The sequence below is a fragment of the Apodemus sylvaticus genome, chromosome 16, assembly GCF_947179515.1.
Source record: "Apodemus sylvaticus chromosome 16, mApoSyl1.1, whole genome shotgun sequence".
Lineage (NCBI taxonomy): Eukaryota > Metazoa > Chordata > Mammalia > Rodentia > Muridae > Apodemus > Apodemus sylvaticus.
The window spans coordinates 47,602,500-47,630,040 of record NC_067487.1 but is presented as its reverse complement, the minus strand read 5'-3'; the positions used below and the strand labels follow the sequence as shown (position 1 = coordinate 47,630,040).

Below are 27,541 nucleotides of genomic sequence, written 5' to 3'. Positions count from 1 at the left end.
CGGAGGCTCCACTCTGCTTGGCTGTGCTCTCTCACAGCTGAGCCCCAGCCACCACCTGCCTGCAGTCCGAGTCTGCTGTCTTCCTGCTCCTATTTACCATGTCCTTTATGTGACTTGGAAGTAGAAGAAAAGGAGCAGGGCGGAGACTTAGCCCTGGCGTGTGCTAGCGGCTTCTGTGTCCTCTGTCTGAGGCAGGTCTACAGCTCTGCCCCAGTCAGCTCAGCAGCCTCGCTCTGCAGCAGGCCTGGCTGGCTTTTCTTCCTGGGTTTGAATAAGCAACTTTTGGCTTTGGCAGTTCATGAGTCTGAGTGATTTTTTTTTTTTTTATCATTGTAAGTTTTGTTTTTCCTGAATAGTCTTCAGAATAGTATTCTAGCAACTAATGACCTTGAATTTTAATATATTTTATATTCTATAATATATATTTATCTTATCATACATACCTCTGTATACCTAAAATCCAAATTTGATTTAACAATTTTAAAATAAAAGGGGTGAAAAAATGGGATTAAGAATTTAGTTTTAGGGGCTACTTTTCCCTAAGAAGCAAGAGCCACCACAGCTAGCTTTATATAGTTGAGGCCCCAGGATTGTGAACAGTCAAGGGAAGTTTGCAGGACTGTCACCGATGAACAGTCCACTGCATTTGGACGGAGGTGTTTGCTGTGGCTGTCACTGTGTGGGACGGTTGCCAGATCAAGCTGTAGAATCTACTCAGTATTGTTTGAAGCTCAGGAAGTAAACTGCAGTTGCAGCAGTTGGTGCCTTTTATCTTTTCTTAAAACTTAATTGCAAAAATATAACTTACGAATTGAACAAAACTTATAATGTAGATAAACAGAAAGCAACAAACATTGGTCTTCTACCTGATGAAAACTAGTAACATTTCAGTGCTGTTTAGGTCAATTGGTTTTATTTCATTGTGAGAATACTGCAAATTCAGCTTTGTGCCCTTACTTAACAAATATTTCTTAAATAAATGATTACAGTAAATACCAAAATGCTAGGCAGTTGAAATGAAGAACAGTAATACTAAGGTATGTATTTTCTTTAAAGTCGTGGGGAAAACTTGGTATAAACCTTTGAGTTCTTGGTATGAATTCTTGTAAGTGTATTGTTAGAACTCATTTGGAAAAACCATTTTAATACAAACTTGGCAAGCTAGAAAAAGCAGTGTATAGCTGGCTCCTGCGCCTTAGTATGCTGATGGCTGATGAACTAATGTAAAAGGAGTTCTTCACAATTTCTAGGGCAGATTTGTTTTAATAATTTATGCATAATATCTCATATAGAAGCCATTGTTTTCACTTACATGTATTATTCATGTTTGACATAACTACACACACACACACACACACACATATACACACACATCTTGTATAAAATTTGATGAGTAGTAGGAATTTAAATGGTAAAAAGTTTACATTTTAAAAGTGACTTATTTTTTTCTTTTACATTTTCAAAAAGAACCCCAAGCCTGGTGGGCACCAGGTGTCTGGACACTGGTTCCCATGTGCATTAGATGTCTTTCCGGTGCTGAGTTAGAACACTAACCAGAAGCACCTTAGAGGAGGAGGGTTTAGTTAGCTCCCGTTCCCAGTGCATCCCTGAGGGGAGGCAAGGTAGAACACTAGCAAGTCTTAACCCAGAAAGCATAGAGAGCAAGAGTGCTGGCTGCCTCACATGCAGCGGGCTGGGCCTCCTACACCAGTCCCCTGCAGACACGCCCACAGGCCAGTCCCTCAGCTGTCTCCCTTCTCAGATGACTCTTGGCTGTGTCAAGTTGACAGATAAAGCTATCTAGGACAATGGAAGATTCTAGTCTTCCTTATTTCACTGTAGAAAAAGGTGAAGCAAAGGCAAATTCATTAATATTCATTAATTTGTTTTAATGTTATTTTGAAAACTATAGCTGAGGAAGCTATGAACTTTACCTTTTTATTTTTTTTAATTTAGGTCCTAAATTGTGATAGTCCTAGTTTGTGATATTTGCTTTAAAAATAATGTTATTTTTAAAGACAGGGTCTCATATCTCCAGCTGACTGCTGAGGCAAAAATTTTTGGTTCTTAAAAATAAATCTGCCCTTGGGTACAGCAAGGGAGAGCCATGAGCAGATGATTGGCAAACTGGCCGGAATTAAAATTAAAAAGTTCTGCTCTGTGAAAGACACTGTTAAGACCGTGATAGCACGGGCAGGTGTGGAATGCCTTCTCCCAACCCGATGAAGGGCCACAATTAAAGCTACACCCCAAGCTGGTGGGGCCATTAGCCTGGAATCCTGAGCATGGGAGGCTAAAGACCTCCAGTTCAAGGCCAGCCTGAGCTGCAAAGCAGGAGGGTGGGGTGGGGGTGGAGCTAAAAAGTGAAGGCTAGAGAGAAAGCAACCAATTAAAAGTGGACTGGAGGTCTGGAGGAAAACCCCAACTAGAGAAGATAGGCATATTGTGAAGGAGTTGTGAAAGGATGCTCACTGCCAACTCAAACTGGGGTCTACTGTGTGCCCCTATGTAGTGAAGTCAAGACCATAATGCCAGCTTCAGCAGAGAATGGACAGCGACTTTGGAAGACACTTCTGCAATTTCTTATGAACTTAATGTGTGGGGTCTGTCTGTAGGATACAGCAGTTGTGCCCCCACCCAAGCGAATTGAAAACTTCTGTTCACAAAAAATAAAACAAAGCAAGCTGTACACTCATGTCTGTAGCACTTTTATTCACAACTGTCCACATTTAAAACAAGCAAGATACCTTTCAGTAGTTGAGTAGAAAAATGAACTGTGATATTGACATATGCCACGCATGAAATATTCATGTCTGGTGACACTTAGAAGCAAGCGTATATAGCTCAGTGCTAGCTGCAGGCATGGGCAAGGCCCTGGGTTGTGTCCTCTGTATTGCAAGAACAAAACAACAGAATCCAAGGAAATATATCATCAAGCCGTGAAGACCCATGAAAGAACCCTCAGTGCATATTGCTAGGTACAGGAAACCGATCTGAAAGGCTGTGTATTTTATGGTATTAACTATGATATGGCATGATATGGAAATGCAAGCCTATAGAACGATTACAAAGATAGGTGGATGAGCGAGGATGTAAGGAACCTAAGGCAGAGGGTTTCAGGGCAGTGAAACTGTTCTCTTTGATACTGTGATGGGGCGCATGGCCCCATGTGTGCATCAGTGCACATGGAACTGTAGCATAAAGAACTAGCCCTAAAGTAAGGCATGGGCTTTAGTTACAACCAGTGTACTAACACTGCCTCTTCAGTTACAGCAAATGTGCTGCTGGGTCAGTGTAAGGTGTTGATAAGAGAACTAGACTGGTGATAGGAAGAGAGGGTGTGTATGGGAGCATTTACTTTCTGCTCAGTTTTTAAGTGAACTTAAATGTGCTATAAAAAATGTAGTGAGGCTTAAAATCAGGTAGGGTACCTGCCTGGCTCATGGAAAGTCCTGGGATCTCTCCCTATCACACTACCAACACACACATAGATACACACACTGAATAGTAGTGTGTGTGTGTATACACATGCATACACACACACACACACATTTATATATATATATATATTTGGGGTGGAGTTTGAGAGAGGGTCTCATTATGTAGCCCTGGCTGTCCTGGAACTCACTGTGTAGAGCAGGCTGGCCTCAAACTCGCAGAGATGGCCTGCCTCTGTCTTCCGAGTGCTGGGATTAAAGGCGTGTCCCAGTAAACTTGGCTAAAAATATATATTTCAATTTGTTGATAGTTTGATAAAGAATCATTGTTGTTTCGTTACATAATAAATAATGAATTTTACAAAATATTATCTTCAAGATTATTAATTTCTAGGGATACGATTACCTAATAAGATGTCACATATGTTTTAGAGTTTTGCATGATGTGTTAACTAATAAAAATTAACATTACATTTAATTTGTGTGCTGTGTGCATATGCTAGCACACCTGTGGAGTTTAGGGCTCAACTTGGGAGCGTAGGTTCTCCCCTTGCACCTCGGGTCAGGGATTGAGCTAGTCTTCAGGCTTGGCAGTCTGCCTTTACCTACTTGGCCATCTCGCTGGCCCACTTAGTGACTTTACGTCGTATTTATTTTGAGTGCAAGCTGTTGGCTCTTTTATTGCCCTGACATACCCTATATCAGAGGCATCATGCTGCTTATGCGAACATTCTACCTCTAAACTACAGTTCCTGGACCTAGTAGAGGAGTAGTTGACAGCTTAATAACTGGACATACCTTTGTTTCTTAAAACTTGTTATTTGAAAAACATGGTGGTACTTAGAAATTCAGTTTTTAACAATAGTTTTGTGTTTTTACATTTGAACCCCGCCCCAGAGGACTATAATATTGTGCCATTAAAAAAAAAAGTGCAGCCACTTTAATGGTGGCACCTGCCTTTAATTTCAGCAACCAACAGGCAGAGGCAGATAGATTTATGTGAATTTAAAGCCAGACTGTCTCAAAAACTGGAAAGAAAAAAAGTTTGTGGGATATTTAGTGCACTTGATTCGAGAAGCCATTACTATCCAAATGTTATGCAATAGACTTCTAATACATTAAAACCTTTTTTGATATCTGAGAAGTAAGGCCGAGGTTGAGGTCAGAAGCATCTGCGGTGAAGGTTTTCTCCGAATCCAGACCCACAGTCTCCATGGAAAGCTCTGGGAGCCAGCCAGACTTCTTGAGTGTAGTCAATATCACATGATCACGCCTCACACGCCTTAAGCAACACCTCAGTCAGGGTCTACAGCAGCACCTCATAACCAGACAGAGCAGCTGGAGAAGCAAATGGGGTGACTGGCTACGGCAAACGGGGTGGAGTTCGTGGTGGTCCTATCACCTGCTCTCTAACGTTTGTTTGCCATGAAATGATCCCCAGTTGAGTTTGGGTGTCGACTGTTCTGGAAGAACGTGGACAGGCTGAGCAGGCCCGGCAGGTGAAGGCGCTTGCTGCCAAGCGTGACCATCTATCTTCCTTAGCTGTAATTTGTTGTTTCCTTTAACAAATTGAAAATCTCCAAATCCTTTTTAGTTCAGAAGGACTATGACTAAAAGTTCAGTGAGGACTCACTTATGTGAGATTACCCTTTGTGACTAGAGCACAGGTTGTCTTAAGTCCTGAGAAGATGTGGAGCACAGTGCTTTTGTAGATCTTTCTGTGTCAGTAGTGTCCCCACCCCACCCCCCATCATGAAAGGCTTCAGCATTTTCCACACCTACTGATAGCTTGGGTTGCACACCGAGCTCTCTGGAGCCACCACTCTGCGGGCTGTGTGCCTGCCTCGCTGCTGGGGCGCCCGAGCACTGCCAGCTGCTCAGAGCGGGCAGAGCACAGCCGAGCACTCAGAGCAGGCAGAGCACAGTCTGCAACAGGGTCTCAGCCCGTGTTTCCCAGGGTGAGAAACAGCCGAGTCCGAGACGGATGCTATAGTTCCTGGTCTCCTGTGTACATGCTGCTGGGGTACCGATGGGTATGGGGGGGCGGTCCTTGGGTCCGTGCTTCCCCTGGGGGTGTCTGTGTGCCTGGAAAGGAGGGGATGGCTGAGCCCTGGAGGGGGCAGGATCTGGTTTGGTTCTGAGTGAGTGCGGAGGAGTAAATGGAGGGGCTGGAAGAGAGAAGGCCTTTCCCAGCCTTGTCAGGAACATTTGGGTGCAGCTCTCTACAACTAGGGCCTCCCCCAAGACGATGCTTGATAAAGGAGACATCCTTGCTTGTTATCTGGTGGCAGATGTGACTTCATACAGCTTACTTAGGGTGAACCAAGGATTAATACCTTTTGCAGGAAGGAATGCCGAGGAAGGGAAGCTCATTGGCTAAACACTCGAGGCCTATCTAGATACTTTATTAACATGGAAAACCCAGGTTTTTATGCTATGTAGCCGATTGTCACGGTCATCTCAGCTGAGTGTTGTAGTTATATGTCCCAGATCAGGTAGGTTGGCAGGGAGCTGGCTCTATACCTGCTGTTCTCAATTCTGAGATTCCCCAGGGTTTGAGCCTGCTCAACCACACCAGTTCTGTCTGGTGGCACAGTCCACTTGCCCCACGACTACTTAGATGGTGGCCAAATTCCTGTTGGCACCATGTTTGAATAATTTTAAACAAACAAAAGCCCCACATCAGTACACTTTGTTAATAATGTCAAGCTATTGCATTTATTGGGTCTTAAGAATGGCAAGTTTTACAGTATTACAAACCCACATTTCCAATAGTTTGTATTGGTTTGTGATTTAGGATCAGTCAACATAAGCTCAGGGCATGGCATGCTTTTGGAGGAGAAGCTCAGTCACTGCTTACAAGGTAGGTAGGAAGCTGCGACGGTGAGCGATCTTTTTAATAATAGCTTTCCTGTAGTGAGAGTGAGAGCAGTTCCTCTCTCCTGGGTGGATGAGCAGAAGTCATGGGCAGGTCCGCTGAGTTATCAGTAGACTATCTGGGAGTTTTGGAATGGCCAAGCATGTCAATGCGGATTTTTTTTTTTTGATATTTTTATATAAGTAAAAACCTTGGTTTCTAATTGCCCATCACAAGTATATAGAAGTGGAATTAAGTTTTGTATTGATTTGATACTCTATGATCTTTCTACAGTTGCTGTTCTAGAATTGTGAAACATATTCCCTGGTTTTTTTTTTTATTTGTCCAAATTTAGTTCCTTCTTACCAGATCTGTGCAGGCCTCCATCTCTTTTTCTTTCTGTATAAAAAGAATTTATTTGGCCTGGCTGTGGTAGTAAATGCTTTTAATCCCAGCACCTGGGAGGCAGAGGCAGATGGATCACAGATCTGCCTGGGCAACAGAGCGAGTTCCTGGGCCACCAGGGCTATACAGAGACCCTTTCTTAAAAAACAAAACCCCAGACAGAAACAAACAAAAGTAACAGGCAAGCTCTCCTGTGCTTTCACACCACTGCCCCCTTTTCTTTCTCTTCTGTGGAGATTTCATTTGCTGTTCTAGGGACCACTGGGCTCGTTTCTCCTCTGTCCTGCTCCCCTCGTGGGCTCACTAGGTTTCATGGCTTTAACAGAGCTTGTGTCAGGTTAATCCCTTAGCTTGACTTCTCCCCTCCACTGCAGATATCTCACTACTGTCTACTATAGACAGCTCTAGCAGATGCGCCACCTTCCCCGGTTCCATGCCCAGGGCTTCCGTTCTCAGTTAATGTAGTTTTAACTGACTTGATCAACTCGCTTCCCGTTCTTGCTACTCTTTCATATATTTATACCAGATCCACCAGGAAATCCTCTTGGCTAGTTCAGCTTAAATCCATAAGTTGAGCACAGTCTGACTTCCCTGACTCCTAATTAATGAGCATATAAAAAGGGAACTCAGGTCATTGTTGAGCTGACCCTTGGATGATTGCTTCATAATTAAAGATGATTTCCTCAGGACATTAAGACACTCTCTGATGCATTTTTAGCTTTGTGAGCATTGTTAGCATTAGAGCACATAATGATATGTGCTCTAATGCTGACAAAAGTAACATTTAGATGTCTGGAATTTCTAAGACAGGGGTGGAATTCCTCAGTCTTTTGGTCTGCATACTGAATTTGAGTTAAATGTATTTAGAATTAAATTGCTACCAAGGTCTTTAAGATTTAGTAAAAGAAATTAAACTAATCAACAATTTGCACTTCTCTTAGCCATGATTCTAAAACATTCGGGGCTGGCTTACAGTCTCAGAGGTTTCTTCCATTATTCTTATGGCGTGGAGCATGGTGGCATGCAGGCAGCCATGGTAGCTAAGACTTTTCTTAGCTGAAGGCAGGAGAGAGAGAGAGAGAGAGAGAGAGAGAGAGAGAGAGAGAGAGAGAGAGAGAGAGAGAGAGAGAGAGAGAGAGAGAGAGAGAGAGAGAATGAATGAGAATAGGTCTGGCTTGAGCATTTGAAACCTCAAAGCCCACCCCTAGTGACACACTTCTTCCAAGAAGACCACACCTACTCCAAAAAGGCCAGCTCTACTAATCCCTGTCAAGTAGCTCCACTCTCTAATGACAAAACATTCAAATATGTGAGCTTATGGGGGCCAGCCATCTCTAAGCTCAGATTTTAAAAAATCTACTTTGTTTAGGGTTCTTAAACACTCCAACCTCCCTTCTAGCCTATCAACCAAAGGTAGGGGAGGAAGGTTAGTAGGAAAAGAGGGTTGTAGCTCTGTTTAGAAGTAGTTCTTTGGGGTGATTCCACTCTTCTTTGTCAGGACACCAGGAGTCTGGTCCAATAGCAAACACCAAACACAAATAGTGGCGACTCGATCCAGCAGTGGAAGTGGACTGAGTACCACGAGTTCTTGGCACGTCTCTATGAGTGAAGACCAACAAAGAAGGAGAATGTAATGCAAGAGCGCCCTCCCATTGTTTGTGGGGTTTCATGTATATTCTTTCTAAATGCCACATACCCTCTCAAGTGTCTGTTTTCAGAAAAACATCACATGACACAACTTTTTAACCAGAAATTTCCACTTTACCATTCCTATTCAAACCATCACATTCCACCTCCAGCCTCCATAGATTATATCTCATGCTGTAGCTGGACTTGGTAATGTGTAAGAATCACCCAGGTGCTACTGGTTTTGAAGGCATGAAGGGGTCATGAAGAGCAGCTGAGGCTTGGCACTGTGAGAGTCCAGGAAAGGCCATGGTTGAAGGTGCAGCCCCGGCTGCAGTTGATGACCCAGGACTGAAGGGGTCATGCAAAGGAGCTGAGGCTTGGGACCATGAAGAGAGCCTGTGAGAGGCTATTGGTGACACCTAGTTGCAGCATCAGACCCCACAGTATTGGAGGGTCAGCCCCAGGGGATGACTGCCAGGACGAGCAGCAGTGGAGTGGAGTCGGTCATGGCCTAGAGTGCTGCAGACGGCAGAGCTGAAGAAACGAGCCAAGCCCTGTGGAGGAGCCCAGAAGATCTGGGCTCCCAGATACTGGAACAAGAAACATGAAGTTGACGTTGCCTTGGATACCCCAAGATGTTAGATATGCCAGAGCTGTGAGATACTGCCAAGGAATGGAAAGAGTTGTGTTGCAGTCAACAAAGATGAAAGGATTTGGAGATGCAGAGTTTGGAGTTTGCCCAGCTGGTTTTTGGTCTTGCCTTTGTCCAATATTTCTTCACTATGATGTTTTGGAACGGTAATGTATATCCTGTGCCATAATATACTGGAAGTATATGATCTGCTTTATGATTTTGCTTTTTGTTAGGGCTAGATATGGCCTCCACAGACTTGTATGTTCCAACAAGCCTGTGGAGGCGAGGGAGTGGAATGTGGTGGTTTGAATATGCTTGGCCCAGGGAGTGGCACTATTTGGATGTGTGACCTTGTTGGAGGATATGTGTCACTGTGGGGGTGGGCTTTGAGTTCGTATACTCAAGCTCAACCCAGTGTGGAAGAGAGAGCCGCCTCCTGGCTGCCTGCAGAAGCCAGTCTCTCTCCTAGTTGCCTTTAGATCAAGATGTAGAACTCTCAGCTCCTCCAGCACCATGTCTGCCTGCATGCTGCCATGCTTCCCGCCATGATGTAATGGACTGAACCTCTAAAACTGTAAACCAGCCCCAATTAAATGTTTTTCTTTAGAAGAATTACCTTGGTCATGATGTCTCTTCACAGCAATGAAACCCTAACTAAATACATCCATCTATCACATATCTGGTAATCCCAAGGTGACAGTTGGGTGGCAGAAATAACAATTGATCCATTATTTTACAGTCTTCCCTATACTGTGGGTTCTTTGGGCTTATAGCCTTCATGCACCCCTATGCATACATTGAGATTGTGACTGTTGAAATATTTTGCAAGTGGCCACCTCCTCTCTGCTCAGTGGAAACCATCTGCTGTTCAGTGATCTTCCAATGGGGTCATTTCGTCTTCTGGACTTTTGAGGTAGTTCTTCCCTTGACCTTAAGCAGAGCTCTAGGCCCTTGATATCAGTGCTTGCTTTGGTTAGCTCTGAGGCAATGTACCCTTGAATGACATGCAGTAGGCTCTGGATTTCTCTAACTCCAGATATGATATGATATGACCATAGTCATACTGTATAAAATAGGGCTAGAATATCTGTGCAGCAGTATAGATTCTGTGTCTATATAGATTATGTGTTGATAACCTTTAAACAGTAACTTGTTGGAGGCATTTGTGTTTCCCTTATGTTGGAAAAGGTTTTTGTGTTTGGTTGTTTGGTTAGTTAGTTGTTTGTTTCTGGTTTTTTTGTTTGTTTGTTTTGAGACAGGGTTTCTCGGTGTAGCCCTGCTGTCCTGGGACTCACTCTGAAGATCAGGCTGGCCTTGAACTCAGAGATTCAGCACCTTGTCTCCTGATTGCTGGGATTATAGGTATGTGCCACCACTGCCCAGCTGAATTTTTTTCATATAAGAGACTTTGAAACCACTTTCTCAATGTTACTGAATTTTTCTAACTGAAACAGTTCATAAGTATTTCTCTTATGGTTCCAAGATCCTGAGTATGTATACAAGAGACAGTTAAAAACGTTGACATTTTTAGCTATCTTTACCTATCTCTGGTGGAGGAAGGAGAAATTTTTTTCTGTCAAGCTTATAGAAGTTATAAGTTATCATGTCATAGTTTTTCAAATCATTAAAGATATTCACTATTAGAAACAGAAAGCTGTCTTATTTCACGGATGAGTTAAGTACTATTCAGAGAACTTGAGTTTTAAAAAGGTTCATTGTGGAGCTGGAAAGATGGTTCAGCGGTTAAGAGCACTGATGCTCTTCCAGAAATCCTAAGTTCAATTCCCAGTAACCAAATGGTGGCTCATGACCATCTGTAATGGAACCCAATGCCCTCTTCTGGTGTGTCTGAAGACAGCTACAGTGAACTCAAAGATAAAATAAAAATCTTAAAAAAAAAAAAAAAAAAAGAAAAAGAAAAAGAAAAGAAAAAGAAACTACCACGTGTTGTCTAATTCAATTTCTATGATATGCCCAAAAGCAGGTCTGTGGCTGTTCTAGGTTATATCAAGGAGTGTGAACTGACTGCACACTAGCTCATGAATGTCTCCAGGGCATGACGGTGTTCTCAGACTATAGTGTAAGGATTGCTGGAATGGCAAATTTAGAATAGATGGACTTTATGATACGTGTTACACTTTAAGGTTATTTGAAATAGGTGAGGAAATCGGTGGAGGACTTTGTGGCTAGGAGCACTTGCTGCCCTTGCAGAGGATTGGGGTGGGTTCCCAGCACCTACACTGGGTGGCTCATGACTACCTGTAATTTCAATTTGGGGAGCAGCTGATGGCCTCCCTGCCCTTCGTGGGCCTATGCATGCATAAGATGTACATACAGATAAGGAAGCGCACACACACATACACACACAAAAAATAAATTAAAAATAGGAGGGAAATTAAAATTGACTTTAATTTCTAAAGTATTAAGAAAAACATTGGCATGTATAGTCATTTGAGAAATTATTAAAGAGATTTTAAAAAAAAGAGAGAGATTCAGTTTTACTGATAAGAGTAAAAGGATGTTTGATTTGAACTGACGGCAGTGAAAACAACCCTTTCATCTGTGCCTTGGCTGTCAGACATATCAAGGATAGCATCAGCTGTCCATTGAAAAGATCCAGTTTTCCATACTTGTGTATCGTGGATAGTAGAGTAAGTTAGTGCTATACAGTTATATTTGGGGGGAAATAATTGGCCAAGATGTTAATGTTTATATGCCTTAATGTTATATAAAAATGTTCTAAGGAAATAATTAGAAATGCAAACAATGATTTGTTTTTTATTTATTTTCTATATTCTTTGTTTACATTCTAACAGCTTTCCCCCTTTCCCAGTTCCATTTGAATTGGAAGTGTTCCCCACACTGTAGATTAATAACAACAACAACAACAACAAAAAACAACTTAAAAGCAACCTTTGTGCTGTCCCTGTTGATAGGTTAGATTAAGGTTTTTTGCAAAGAATAGAAAACTGTTTTCTCATTAGCTTAGGTAAAACTTGTTTGTTGAAACAGATACAAGGTACTGAGCAGCCTGAGATAGTGGGACCATTGAGGCCTTCTGGCCCCCGGGGGAACCAAAGCTACCTTTCCATTCTGCACTGGGAAGGGTCAGGCTAGTCTCTCTTGCTCTGTAAATGGGCTTTGTCCTTGGCTTCTTTGTTTGTGGGCCGGTGCTTGCGTGCCAGCCCAGATGGAGTCAGTCTTGTATTTCTGAGAGTTTCCAGAAGCATCTGAATAAGCTCATCCTTTTAAGTCTTAAGTGGGTCGGTGAACACCTCTGGTTGACCTGTACTGAGTTTAATGAAACTGTGATGTTTCTGTGATGGTGACTGGGATTGGGTATTACTAACTTAAAGCATTCCTGAGGCCTTCCAAACTCTTAGACTGGTTTCTAGTCTTTCTCCTCAATGAAGACTGGCAATTAAAACCCATGGCAACTGGGGCTCTTCCCCAGCTGACACTCCTTTCTTCGGATGAATACCTCATGCTTCTCCTTCCTGGCCCGCCAGAAGCTCACCCCAGCTCTCTCACTGAGTTTTCTTTGCTCATCCTTTTAATACCGCCATTACTCTGTGGTTGCTTTTCATATCACATCCCTGGTGCACATTTTCTTTCCGCTTTGTAGCTGTGGAAATCACCCGTTATGGTTTTTCTCCTACACCATTCTTCTACTGGGAATCACATTCTAAACAACTCACTGACTGGGCACAGAGTGCTGCATGACTTTCCTTCTCTGGGTGCTTATGTAGTGCGCTTTACTCCGCCTTGGACCCCGATAGCACAGAGGGTGATGTATACAGCGTAGTCAGTGTTTATCCACTTATGCATTCCTGTATTTTAAAATGGGCCACTTGTAAACTTTTTCATCCACCTTGAGAAATACAAACTTTTTTCCTGTAAATTTAAGAGCAATTTCTTTTTTTAATTATAATTTTTTAATTTCTATATTCTTTGTTTACATTCCAAAGGATTTTCCCTTTCCCGGTTCCTCCCTCCCCATAAGTTCCCTAAGCCCTCTTCCCTCCGCCCATTCTCCTATCAACCCCCTCCTACTTCTCTGTCCTGGTAATCCCCTACAATGCTGGAACAAGCCTTTTCAGGATCCGGGACCTCTCCTTCCTTCTTCTTGGGAGTCATTTGATATGTGAATTGTGTCTTGGGTATTCAGAGTTTCTGAGCTAATATCCACTTATCAGTGACTGTATTCCATGTGTGTTCTTTTGTGATCGGGTTACCTCACTTAGGATGATTTTATGTGGCATGGCCAAAGGAGAAAAGCCTTATTATTAATGGATGTGTATATGAATATTTTCCAGTATATTTGAGACTGTCAATACAAAGTTTTCCTTATACTAAAGACACAGAATCTAAAGTGTTTTGAGTGCTAATGATTTATGTGTAACTTTTGTACTAAACATGTTAGTGCAGAAAGTAGCAATAATTAGTGAAAAAAATATAGCCAGTCAGAAATGTGCTGTGTAGACAGTAGAAGTTTACAGTGTTGTGTGCACAGTTCTTGCAAATAAGGTGAACCGTAGGAATAATAGTTCTTTGTTAATGTGAGTTAATGTCCATCCAGTTGGAATATTGTAATTGGTTGAAGGTTAAGTGTTCAGTTACTGTGTGGGACAGGCAACAACCGGAAACTAAGCCGTGTGTATTTAACGCTGCATTATGTGCATTAATTATATGCTGACATGTGTGAAAAGTCATGGAAGTCTCCTGAAGTTGTGCTATATGGCATACATAGCAAAGGCTTGGGCGTTTCATCGCATCGCCCTAATTGCAAGCATGCTGTGAGTCAGAAGCATCTGAACTCAAAGGGAGGCAGGCGTGCAGTGAAAGGGCAGGGCAGCAGAGCCAGCTCGTTATCAGAAGCAAGGCTTTAGGAATCCTGCAGCACTTGAAAGATTTTTCAAGAGTTGACAGCTATCACTGGCAGATCGGCTCACATAAAGAACTGTACTTTGATTCATGATTCAGTGTCTATGAAGGTGGAGAGATACAGGAGAGCTAGCGACGACAGAAATGCGGTTGTTATTTGCTCCTTTTGACCCTTGTAGTTTGGACAGAATCGATACCGTGATAAACAGTAGCAGAGGGCAGGGCTGGAGCTTCATGGAGAGGAAGCACCTGATGAACTGCTTGGGACGGGCTAGCTCAGCGCACAGGCGGCAGATACCGTGTGCAGAATGGGACCCCAAAGGGAGAAGAGCCTTCGTCTGTGGACCAGTCTAGAAGTGGACTTGCTGAGGGTTTCTGCCGGACTACATTTCTATTTATAAAGCAGAAAGCTGTAACTAATAAATGTAACTTTAATGACACAAACTGAATTCTTGAAATTTACATGTAGACAAAGTTTACACATTTTAAGGCACAATCTTCACAGAAAACATTAATGATAAAGCAAGTGTGTGTTGGGAGGTTTTATGTTTGACTTAAGAAAGTTGATTCAACGTCAGGGTCCATCCAAGGCAGCTCTGAGTAGTATCCTCTGAGTAATGGAAAGGAACGAATAGTTTATTTAGACACTGTCATAACCTTTTGATAAAGGCATAAAATGGGGAATGTTGAAATGTTTTCTTCAGAAACATAGCCCATGACAGAAGGTCAGGAAAGTGCTGGAAACCTGGTGGTGGCAGATGTCTGAGAGCGACTTCCCACTACTGCTGTACTTGGGCAGGAGCACAGTTTGGAGATGCCTGTGTTAGAGTGGCTGGCAGAACTCGGAAGCGTTGTTTCCTGGAGAAGAGACCACATTTACCTACACCGCCCCCTTCTAACTCCCGCTGCATGCACCCGCCTTCCGCCTTCCCTTTTCCATGTGCTCTCACCTACATCCAAAGCAGTTGCATCTTTAAGGTCTTCGGGATGGTTGCTGCCGCTGATCAGTTTTGATAATTTTTAACGATATTTTTATTTATTCCCTTTTGCTAGCTGGATTGCCTTTTGCAATTCTTACTTCAAGGCATACCCCCTTCCAGCGAGGAATGTTCTGTAATGATGAGTCCATCAAGTACCCTTACAAAGAAGACACCATACCTTATGCCTTATTAGGTGGAATAATGATTCCATTCTGTATTCTCGTTGTAAGTTAAACCTGCTTTTCCAAGTTTATAACTTTTGAACATGCGCCTTACTCTTGTGATGGTGATTTATTATTGATGATTGAATGTATATCCCTCAGGATTTAAAAAAAAACTTTAATGGAAGGCTTATTTTATGGAGCTATTTTAATAAATAAGGTCAAAAGAGTAAAAAAAATGTATATTTTATACATATACTTGGTATATGTAAATTTTGTGCTAATTTTTTTCTACCTTGTCAACTTTAGAGTTAATGTTAAATTAACATTTAATTAATTTGGAAATATTAAAAACATCACAGTATCTGACTAGTAAGGAAAAGTAATTGATTCATAATTTATGGTAACTAATGAAAAGAAACCTTTTACTGTATAAATGTGTATTTCATAACACTGAGATTCCGAAAGGCAGGATGCTGCTCTTTCAGTCTTAGCATCTTTGTGGGCTGTCCTGGAGGCTGGCACGCTGCTGTCCTAGCTGCTGACCCGGGACCATTCCCAGGACCTGGTGAGGGGAGCAGTGCAGTAATATAGGTGACTGCCCTACGGCAGCAGAGGAGTAAGAGCGCAGGGGTTCCTTTAGTCTGTCTAGATCTCTACACTGAGCTTTGACTGTTAAGGAAAACAGCCCATTGTGCTCTGTAGAAGGAAGTCATCGGTTAGAGGCAGGGTCTGTGTGTTCGCTAGCCTGCGCATGAGCTCCTGGGCTCAGGCACTCTGTCTCAGCCTCCTGAGTAGCCGTGAAGTCATGATTGTTCCCTGAGCCTGGTGCTGCATGACTATACACCCAGAACTCAGGAAACTGATGCAGGAGGATTGTTAAGTTCAAGACCAGCTTAGACTTCTTAATGAGACTATAGCTCATAAAACAAACATGCACATGCAAAGGGGTAGTCTGCGAGGAGTAGGAGTTCATACGATCAAAGTATATTGTATTCGAATGAAAAAGGAAATAAAAGGAGGACATGACTGCTCCTAAGTGGTTGGGGTCTGTGTTGTAGATCTAAGGGAGAGCAGAGGCAGAGGCATCTGGAATGATCCAGACTGAGTCAGGCCATGAAAGGGGAGAATGAAAGAGGAAGAGAGAGAATCCTGAAGCCAAGAAGCCAGGAGCAAACCAGGAGACCAAAGAGTGAGCCAGGTGGAGCCAAAATGGCTGGGTTATATAGGGATGAAAAGCTGGGGAAGGGTCCAGCTCAGCCCCTGGAGTAAGGAGTTTCAGATGGGGGTTGGGTCTTTCAGACAAGATGTCTCTATGACGGGTACTGGTGATGATGAGAGGCTAGTGGACAGTGTCCCTTTGATGTGGTATGTAGGTACCTCAGCATTTGTCCTGGGTTTAGACCTGACATCATTAGTCACTTAATGAAAGTACATTAGCACACACACACACACACACACACCAGAGAGAGAACACAGTATAAACCAAAATAAACATTTTAAGACAAACGAAAAACAAGTTTAAGAAGGGGTCTTATTGTTTCAAATAGTAGCTGATGTTGGACAAGATTCATTTAAAGCACTGGATGTACTGTCCTCTCTGCTCTGCTCTGTCAGGTGACATTGGAGGACCCACTAGAGTGAAGGGCAGTGGTGCAGCAGGGGCCTGTGCTGTGCAGTGAGGGTTTGCAGGCCCGTGGGGCATCCAGGAGCCAACACAACAGTCCAAAAGGAAAACAGTGCTCTGATGCTTTCTTAATCTGGAGCTGAGAGAGAGAGAGAGAGAGAGAGAGAGAGAGAGAGAGAGAGAGAGAGAGGTGGGGAGGGAGAGGAGAAAGTAGAAAATATTTCCCTGGAGAGAGGACTCAGTGGTTACTGGTCTTCCAGAGTATCCAAGTTCAGTTCCCATGTTAGTGGCTTACAACGACCCATACCTTCAGCCTCAGAGAATTTGACACCCTCCTCTGGCCTCTGTGGGCACCTGTGACATATATAAATAAAAATTAAGAAATTTCCAGCATTATCTTTACATTTAGTAAAATGACAAGTGAATTAATATGAACCAAGATCCTCAAGTATCCAGTTTTAAAGGTGCAGTAAGAGATGTGTTAAACGGACAGGTGAGACAGCTCATCAGGGAAGGGTGCCAGGTGCCAAGGGGACCTAGGCTCAGTCCCTGGGACACCGTGGGAAAGGAGAGAACTGACTCCTGCAGGGTGTTCTCTGACCTCAGTGTGTATGTCTACACACACACACACACACCCTTTTGTGTGTGCATGTACCCTTTTCCAAAGTAAACACATATAAAACTCCTATCAGCAACTATTTTTTAATTAGTATCAGCAGAAACAAATTTTACTTAGGACAGCAGCTTCATGTACTAATTTAAAGTAATTCTAGTTTACTTATTAATTCAGTTTGATCCAGGCACTCCTTAATCAGAGTTGTATATAGTGAATTTCACTTATTTAGAAGTAAATTGGAGGAGGGGAGGAAGTAAATCATTTAAAACCTGTATTGATTCAGACTTTGCACCAAACCTTTGGCATAGCCAGCAGATGATCTATAATTAGACTGGTGATAAAGTCTGTGAGAACCCAGAGACAAGGCAGGATTTCAGTACAGAGGGGATGGTCATGAGCAGTGTCCATAAATGGGGTTAATAAAAATCTGTCCACTCCGTTAGCTCAGCTCTGGCTATCGAGAGAGACTCAGGAGGCTAAAGGAGAGGCAGCAAGGAGGCCTGCTCGGAAGAGGTGGGAGATGTGGAGATGCCAGTGATTCCAGACTTCTTCCGGGCTCGCGGGCCCTGAGTGGAAGAGCGTTGTAGAGAGGCTGTTTGGCATAGTCTTTGGTGGAGACATACCGGAGCTGGAGAGAGAATGCTGTGAGCCCGTGGGGGTGCGGGGGAGCAGCGTGTAGAAAATTGTCACCTTCATAAGGATTCTGCTTCAGTCCCCAAGACGTTGTTTTTAGAGTATTAATAATGTATCATCTCTTTACTGTTGTTAGTAAATGAAACATGAAGTATTTTGAGTTGTAGAAGTAATTCCACAGTTTGCTAGGTGTAGACTTGACCAAAGATTAGGAACAAGGAATAATAGACCAAAGGGCAGGACAAAGTATTAAATGAGTTGAGGAATATGACTGTCATATGCAGATCTAATAAAAACTTACTTAGAATTTCTTCTGGCTGTTCCTCTCAAAGAAGAGAGCATGTAACTTTAAAAGGTAAGCCCCTGCCAACATTAGCGCGCCCAGCACCCCATACAGGTTTTAGTTTATGTATGCCACTGTGTGGGTCAGCTGGTGCTCTGCAAATGAGAAAGCTGGTTCTGTCAGAGGCAGGAGCATGGCCTGAGAGCCTACAGCTGGCCCTGGGTGTGAGGCACTGTGCCCTCACTCCGGAGCAGCTGAGTTCTGAGGTGTGGAGGTTCCTGCTGCCAAGCTGACGTTAATGCACGTGGTCTGTCTCCCACCACCAACAGGAACTCCGTAATCTGCTAGAGAACCCTTCTCACTAGCAGCCCCTCGGCAATGACCAGAACTCCCTTAATGACCCAAAGAGGCAATATAGCCTTTAAAACCAGGCAGTGGCTGTTCGTAAGGCTGACCCTTAGTAAAGTAGTGCAGGTGTGATGAACCCAAATCCACTTCCCTTGTCCTGTGACCCAGCCTCCAGAAAGGGTTTCACGGATTCACTGACATGGACACTGCTGTGTGGTGTAATGTGTTGACGGGATTTTGACTTTATCCCAGCAATGCCTTTCAGTTAAAGTTCATTGACACCTCCTGTTTTAGGTTCCTGTGTTAATTTTAGCTTTCAGTTGAAAAAGTTAAGAAATCACTCTGCTTTGCAGAATTCATAGTCTAATTGGGAAAGTTTAAGACTGACTAGGGGCTCTAGGAGCTACTGAGCCAGACCTGAGGAAGAACTGCTGGTAGGCAGCAGATCCTTGAGATTCCGTTAAGAGGCAGATTCCTTTATTTCACCTATGGCAAGGCTGGTTCTGCATACAGCCCTTCCCTGAGTGGACGTGTTTGTAAAACTGGAAAGTGAGCTAGAAAAACAGTAGATGTCTCAAGGGAAGCGTGCCTGTATAGCCCCCTCCTTCCTCCTCCCCATGGGTTAGCGAGAGCTCACTGTTCCTACGTGTGTATGTAGATTGCCGGCCCAGAGAGTGCAACCTCTTGGCTCATTTAACCGGTAAATGCTGGGATTCATAATGTTTCATTCAGTATTTGGAGTTCTCAGGAGGTTGGTGGGTGAACCTATGAAGTTGTGCTCACCACACACACACACACACACACACACAGAGAGAGAGAGAGAGAGAGAGAGAGAGAGAGAGAGAGAGAGAGAGAGAGAGAGAGAGAGAGAAGGGGGGTGTTGATTGACTGACCAAGGTAGCAGTCCACAGCATGCTTTGGAAGACTTTTTAATATATATTTTATATACATTATAACTCCATTTCTATAAAGCATTGAAAATAGGGGTAGGTCCCCTGAAATGTCACCCCCCTCATCCCCAGGGAAGGAGGAGTCCCAGGTATCAGTTTGGTTTTAGTAGGACTCTCTGAAGGAGTCCAGCTGTCCCTGAGCCTTCTGGGAAGCAGAACGAGGAAACCTGGGTGGTTGCAGTCCTGCCCTTAATCCTCAGACGTGGATCCACGCTGTGATCCTGTATATTTTCTCCCTAGAATGACTTTACGCCTTTTAATATGATGGATGTCTTTGACTCAAAGGAATGCTTGAGGAAAATGGAACCGATAGAATTGAACCATGGTTATATGAGGAAGGTTTTCTTTGGGGAGTTTGTGTTCTTAGAATGAGCCCCAGTTGTCTTTTGGGATCGATCGATGAAGCTCAATTTATTTGACTATAAGAAGGGAGCCAGGGGCTGTGACTTCTGTAGGCCTCGCCCTGCTGTTGGCTTAGCTGTGGACCAGCAGTGCCTAAGGCTCACCTGGAGCTTTTCCTTTCTCTACAATCAGATGTCCTAAATTGACAGTTTTAAAGGGGGAAGTTTGTAAAAGATCATTTACAGCTTAGCGGCTGATTTTGTTTGTTTAAAATGCCCACTTGTTGTTTTAACAACCTGCTTTTCTCTCTTTTTCAGATTATTATTGGAGAAACTCTGTCTGTTTACTTTAATGTCTTGCATTCGAATTCCTTTGTCAGCAATCACTATATAGCCACTATTTACAAAGCCATCGGAGCCTTTCTGTTTGGAGCTGCAGCTAGTCAGTCCCTGACTGACATCGCCAAGTATTCTATAGGCAGATTGCGGCCGCACTTCTTGGCTGTCTGTAACCCAGACTGGTCAAAAATCAACTGCAGTGATGGTTATATTGAGAACTTCATATGCCAAGGGAATGGAGACAAAGTCAGGGAAGGCAGGTGAGTGTGTGCTCTCTAACCCTCGCGCGTGTGGCTTTGAGCAGTGCGTGCACCTTGGCCACAGGGTTTGGGGACTGGAAGAGGAGCTGACTACCATGTTGAAAGGAGAAGCTAGGACAAGCAGAGGAATGAATGCGGTCGTGAGGCACCAGGAATGGGTGGAGTCCTGGAGCACCCATCACCCCAATTCTTGATCCTTAGTCTACTGTTGAGTCAAGAGGCATTTTATTGAAATGTTTTATTATGATGTATGAGATTATAAGGTGAATCTGGACCACTTCAAGGTTAGTAAACTTTTTTTTAAAGATGCTGGCTCAAGGGCTGAGATGTGGCTCGGTGGGCCCACGCTGCTTCTATTCAACCAGTGTTGCTTTGAACTGTACTGAAATACCGTTGTAAGTTAACAGTCTGCACAATAGCTTCACTAATACATAATCTACAAACAGGAAATCTGTCCATCCTAAATCACGGTTTTGAATATTTTCCCTGCATTAGGTTTGCATGAGCCTGTGTCAGTCCACACCCTTCAGCAGCCCTTGGGTCAACTTCCTGTCCTTAAAGTCCTTACTAGTCCACTAGTCCTTCTAGGACATTGTGTGTGAGATCATTCAGTGAGAACGCTGATGTATCTACCTTCTCTTACTTACATGTCGGTTTCATGATTTGTCCATGTTTCTAGGCGATTATTACAGATTGTTAATCCAGTCGACTGAATGCTGATTTATATTTAGGCTGTTTCTAACTTGGGGCCATAAAAAGTGAGGCTTCAGCTGGACATTCAGTGGTGCACACCATTAATCCAAGCTCTTGGGAGGCAGAGGCAGGGGCAGAGAGGCAGAGAGGCAGAGAGGCAGAGAGGCAGAGAGGGAGGCAGAGGCGCAGGGGCAGGGGCAGGGGCAGGTGGATCTCTGGGAGTTGAAGCCAGCTGGTCTTCAGAGTGAGTTCCAGGCCAGGCAGGGCTTTACAGTGACCCTGTCTTAAAAAATAAAAGTAAATTAAGATAAAGGCTGTTAGAACATTTGTGTACATGCAGTATGCTTATATTTTGCGTGAATGAGTACCTAGGAGTAGAAACGCTGAGTAGGCAGCATGTGACAGTGATGCTACAGCCGTGGGAGGCCACCAGGGCTCACAGAGGCTGTCTGTTAGCATTCTTCTGCACCGTGAGTTGTCCTTAGTCAGGTCCTCCTCACTAGTTTCCCCTGTGTTCGCCAGCTGCAGGTTTGCTGTATCTCAGGGCTCCCCTTTGTGTTTTGCCCGTAAGTGGTGCTGCTGGGCATCTGCGTGTGGCTTTGGTGTCTGCCATCTGGAAATCTCTGCTCCACTCTCGTCTTTATAAAGAAATGGCTCCATGTTCTACTGGGTTGTAAGCGTTACTTACGCTATTAAAGGCTCTTTTTGTGACATGTTTTAAAACATTTTCTCCAAATCGGTTGCTTGGTTTTTATCTCTTACTGATACTCCTTGAAGTACAGAAATATAAACTTTAAAGTCCTTTTTTACTCCATGTGACGTTTGTGTGTATGCACGTAGAGGCCAGGGGTCAGCACTGTGTATGGTCAGTTACTCTGCACTGTAGTTTTTGAGCCAGTGTCTCTCTGGAGTATGCTGAAGTGACTCGGTGAGGCTGACTGGCCCATGAGCCCCAGAGATCCGCTGGTCTCAGCCTCCCCTGTGCAGGAGAGCAGAACTCAGTCCCGGCGCCCACAGAGGCCGGAGGAAGGTGTGGGATGACTTGGAACTGGATTTACAGACCTTTATGAGCCTTACCTGTGGGTGCTGGGAATTGAACCTGGGCCCTCTGAGAGTGCTCTTAACTGCTGAGCCCTCTCTCCAGCCCCCGTGGCATTTAACACTGAGCCTCCTAACTCACAATGGTGGTGTTGCTTTTGAGGTTTTCTTTAGTTTCTTACTGGTGATTATTTCCTTTTGCATCTCTTTCTACTTTTGATCTCTGGAGCCAAGGAGATTTCAAAGCCAAGAACAGTGTGGCTCAGGGGTAGAACTCTTGCCAAGGGTGCACAGGTGGGTTGATCAGGAGCACCAAAAAGAAAGAGATAAAGGGGAAGGCTGGGCTTCTGGGAGGAAAAGCTAACTCTGTTCCTCTTTTCTCCTAGGTTGTCCTTCTACTCAGGCCACTCCTCATTCTCTATGTACAGCATGCTGTTTATGGCAGTAAGTCCTTCCTGCCGGCAGGGGGCAGGCACGGGCGGGCATGGCTGCAGGGCTGGCCGCAGGGCACAGGCGGGCTCCCTCCCCTGTGACATATAGCAGAACTAAACAGGCAGAAATTTTGCTCCAGCTCAGGAGCTGATCTGTCCCTGTGTGCCCTTGGGTGGGAGGCCCAGCAGCTCTGTGGCTTTCTTCTTCCTCTCTGCCCTGTGAGGAGACACTCAGTGATGGAAGTGCAGGCAGTCGTGGCTACTGTTGGAGCAGGTGTGTTGTCTTCATTTTCGGAAACATTTCCCAAAGACTTTGCACAGTTCTGGCCCAGCTGTGAGAGCTAGCCTGTGCATCAGCCCAGCTGTGAGAGCTAGCCTGTACATCAGCACTTGGCATGTTCCAAGTTGGCATGGAGGAATTAGAAAAGATGGATACCACACTGCTCCTAAACCCAAGCTGAGTATGTAAGATGGGGACAGTACACATCCTAGAAGCCTTTAAAGGTCAGGTTTTATATTTTATCACATTCTTCTTGTACTTAGTTACTTATGAAATTATGAAATTATACACATACCTCTGTGGTGTATTCCCAGCATCTGTAGGGAGAACTTTGTTCACACAGATCAGCTAAAATTTATTATTATATCTACTTCTGTGTGTGTGTGTGTGTGTGTGTGTGTGTGTGTGTGTGCGCGCGCGCGCTTCTGGAAGGCAGAGCACAGCATGACCCACCTCCACATGGGTCATGGAATCAAGGCCAGGTTGGTCAGCTTGGTGGCAAGTGTTTTTACCAAGTGTTTTCACCTGAGCCATCTTGATGGTCCTGTGTTAATTTTCTTTGTAAATAAATTTTTACATAGTTGTAATGTATGTAAATTTGCAGATTCTTGTCCCTCTCCCCTTTGGTCATATTTAATATTTAAAAGTTAGAAAAACTCCACTGTGGTTGGGCACAGGGCCACCGGCACCTAGCACCGGGCAGAGGGTGCGTCCCAGAACAGTGTCAGCTTTTGGAAGGCAGTCTGAGTGCAATGTTGAGTGGATGCAGAAAATTCAATAATAAACTTTAAATGTTTACTTGAAAAAACAGTGTAAAAATTGCAGATGTCATAGAACATTCAGGGCTACAACCTCAAGCCATTACTAGGTGATTTTTGGCTCCAGCATTCTAAAAATTGCAAGGCTTTCCTCTGACAGCAGTGTGATTTGGTGAGAAAGTGACAGGCTGCAGACTCAGCGGGATCTAGAGCTTCTTTCGAAGACACACTCAAGCCTTTGTATAGCTCTGCCATGGAGGTGTGTCAGTTCAGAGTAGTTAAGAGCAAACACCATTCTAACACTCTCTTATCAGGAAAAATTAGCACTTGTTCCAAGGAACCAACATGTGTTTTGTATTCTGACTAGGACATGGAGGGGAGGGGAGGGGAGGGGGCGGGGCGAGCACGAGCACCTGTGGGACTCTATCCACAGTCGGCTGTGGGCTGCAGCTGTGGGCTGCGCTGCCTGCCTTTGGCAGGGTTGGGTCAGACCTTATTGGGTCTGGGTGTTTTCATGATCTGAGAGAGCATCAGTGTCTGTGTCCTTCAGATGAACCTGGGCATCTGTTTTAGATACTATCAGTGCTTTGTATTTTACACTTTTAACTCTTTCTTATAATTTCCATGTGGAAAATGTGAAGTGATTACTGCTTTAGAGGTAAAGGGTAGAGGCCTTGGTAGGGCCTGCTAAGGTCTGTGAGCTTTGCAGATCCCCTGCCAGGGTCTGATTCCCATCACCTACATGGTGGCTCAAATTGTTTGTAACTCTAGTCCCAGGAGACTCAGCATCCCATAAAGGCCTGCAAGGGCACCAGGCATGCACACGGTACAGAGGCATACATGGGGGCAAAACACCCACACACACGAAATAAAACATGAGTGGAACGCAGCAGGGGAAGACACCCAACAGAGACTTCTGGCCTCATTATGGTATATGAATACATACATACTTTCATATACATACACATATATATGCATATCTCCCCACATTCTTAAACTCACATGTGCACATAACAAAAAGAGAGAAGTCTAGATAGGTTCCTTATAAACCAAGTTATTTCTGGAGGAATCATGATGTTTCACGGTCTTGACACAGTAGAGATTTTTACTTGATTGGCGTAGAGGCCCAGCTCTGAGCGGAGCCCTGCACAAACAGCGGCTCCTGGCTTTCCTATTTATACACAGCACAGCCTCTCCTCTCCCACATTCCTGAGGCAGTGACTCATCTCATTTCTCTGGGCATCTTGACATTATAGGTCAGTCCCAGGTTTGGGTGGAGATACAGTTATTTTAAGCCTAAAGATTACTGACACTTAGAAATTAACTTCTAGTTAAAAATTTCTCCTACAGCCTGTCCTTTGACTATTGTTGTGCCCTGGCAGGGAGCCCAGACCTGAGCTCAGTGCCAGTGCTGGAGGGAACTCAGGGCAGAGCTGCTTCACACTTGCTTTGTGATGCTCCAGAGATTGCACATTTTGTGACTGTCAGAGTGCCTCTCGAGGGCGAATGAAATGCATCAGTGTTTGTTTTCGTGGCTCCATCCTGCTGAGGCTTACCTCATGGCCTGGAACAAAGCCCACCACACCTTTTTCCCTCCCTATCACGAGTGTGTTCCCTCCCAGGTGTCAGCACATGCATACCCCCCCCCCCAAGGTACAGTCCCTGCCTATTTGACCCTTCCTGGCACCTTCCTTGAGTCTTGTGGTTACTGGACCACTTAGCATTACGTTTCTTGAAGATCTTTTGAAACTGTGGAGAAGCACTGAGCAGGCGATGGATTCACGACTCAAAGACAATGTGAATTAGGGTCTCCACGAATGGTAGAGATGCCCAGAGAAGCCTGCTTTATATTCTACTCTCTGCCAGATTCATTCTTAAATATAGGTAAAACCATCTATATAGCTTATTGGGTGTGTATTTGTGTTGACTAGGCTGTTAGTGATGTTCTGGCCCTGGGGATTTTTCAGTAAAAGGTCAAATATTTAGACTTTAAATTTTTTTCTTTCCATTCTAAAAATAGCTCCCCCCTTTTATAGTGTTAGAGATTATACCAGCCTTTACTACATACACATACCAGTCAAGTACCCCTGAGCGTCCTCAGCCCCCAAACAACTGACCCCTTGACTCCAGTTTAAAATGGTAAGAGGAGGAATCTGAGACTATAACAATGTTAACAAGGTCAGCCATTGGGCAAACAGAAATAAACAAGCAGCAAGTGTTTTGCTCAACAGTCTATTTCCGGGTGTGGTATTATATCATTTAATGGAAACTAAATATAATTTCAGAAATTTTAGTGTGGACTGGCAATACCCTAACTTAGGATAGGTGTTTAGGTGCTGTAATCTATTACCATAGACCAGATAACTTAGGAGCAGCAATGTGTTTTTGACAGTTCTGTGTGAGTCAGGTTCTAGTAGGACTCTCTCTCTGCCTGACTTGCTGTATGTAGCCTTACATAATGCAAATAGTATGGGAACCCCTGGGTCCCCTTTATGAAGGCTCTGCCTCCATGACCTAATTATCCCGCCAAAGGCCTTATCTCCCACTCCTGCCTCTATGGGTGTTAGGGTGTGAGGGTACATTTCTTGGTGATTCCAACATGGGGGAAATGCCCAAATTGTCTCAAATGCTTAAAAAGCCAGCAGTCGTGGTGTTGTGCTGTCATCTTGAACTTGGAAGCATCTGCACTTTTGCTCAGGGGAATTCGCCAGGTTGTTCCACCATCTCTAGGTGTAACCTGGTTAGTCAAGTCCACTCCCAGAGAGTAAGAAGTTGCCTGTACAACCTGTGGTGTCCCAGATAAGTCGGCAGGGGCTTGTCTTTTCCCTAACCCCAGCTCAGCGGACACGCGGCCCTGTAGTGAGCAGGAAGTTCACAACTGTTTTCTTAGACACTAAACCTGAACCTGGAGCACTTGCACTAAGGTCATTGACCTGGAGCATTTCTAGAGGATCCTGGTTGACTGCTAAGGCCAATTCCTTCCTACCTGGTTTCTAAAGCCGGGCTGGGCTGCTACTTCCCTTGCTGGGATCTTCATGGTTGGAGCTCACCACTGCATGGGGGAATGGTATTAAAGGGTCTTAGCAGAGGAAGATTGAGAACCACTGAGCTAGATGGGAAGGAAAGAGAAATACCTCATGGCAGTTTCCTTGTGAGAGACTGAGATGGCCGGCATCGATTATCATAGCCTTCTGAGGTTTGTACCTGGATGAAAACTCAGGGAGGGAGTAATGTCCAGGGTAGTAAATTGGTTTTTGTTTGGTTGGTTTAGTTTTTTTGGTCTCCTTCATTCTGAACCATCTCCTGGGAATTCACATCTCATACAAGTTCTAGAGTGTCCCTGTGAGTATGACAGAATGCCAGGCTCTGGTGTTCCTTTTATGATGATTACTGTGGCTATTAAAGTTACTAATGTAGAACCACAACCAAGAGACACTGCTGTCTCACTCCCAACCCAGTGAAATGATTTCTGGGGTCGAGACCATGTCTTTGTAAGGGAAAATGCCTGCGTGGGTGGAGGAGTGACAAAAGGACCTGACTGACGCTGCTCCACAGTCAGTGTTCTTTCCTTTGCCAGCTGGGGAATAACATTTTGTAAAAATACTACATAACATGCCTACAGGCTTCCTTCTTTGAAAGGAAAATATTGCTAGAGGGATTTTCCAGCCCTATCTTGAGTACTCCTCTTGTCAGATTTATCAAAATGAATCTGTTGAGTGCCCACCCTCCCAGCAGAGATGGATAAAATTCTCCCTACAGCATCTTTATTTGTAAATATTTGTAATTCTTAGATATTTCTAGCAACTGAAAAAGGAAAAACCTGTTTCATACAGTTGAATTTGTTGTTTACAGTACTCAGAACTTAGCTTCAGGTGTAGTCTAGAAGCTTATCTTTATTTTTTTAAAGATTTATTTTGTACATGTGAGTACACTGTTGCTGCCTTCAGACATACACAC

At 44.0% G+C, this 27,541-nt stretch overlaps 1 protein-coding gene across 4 annotated transcripts in view; it reads left to right on the top strand.

Annotated features, from left to right (window-relative positions):
* Window positions 1-27,541, top strand: part of Plpp1 (phospholipid phosphatase 1) — a 63,749-nt gene that overhangs the window by 33,200 nt on the left and 3,008 nt on the right. For 2 of the 4 annotated variants that reach the window (XM_052159663.1, XM_052159664.1), the window contains exons 2-4: window positions 14,900-15,051; window positions 20,104-20,384; window positions 22,502-22,559. In XM_052159663.1, the coding sequence (XP_052015623.1) occupies window positions 14,900-15,051; window positions 20,104-20,384; window positions 22,502-22,559 (491 nt within the window). The remainder of the gene's footprint in view (window positions 1-14,899; window positions 15,052-20,103; window positions 20,385-22,501; window positions 22,560-27,541) is intronic. The other 2 variants (XM_052159662.1, XM_052159661.1) reach the window with 1 other exon arrangement.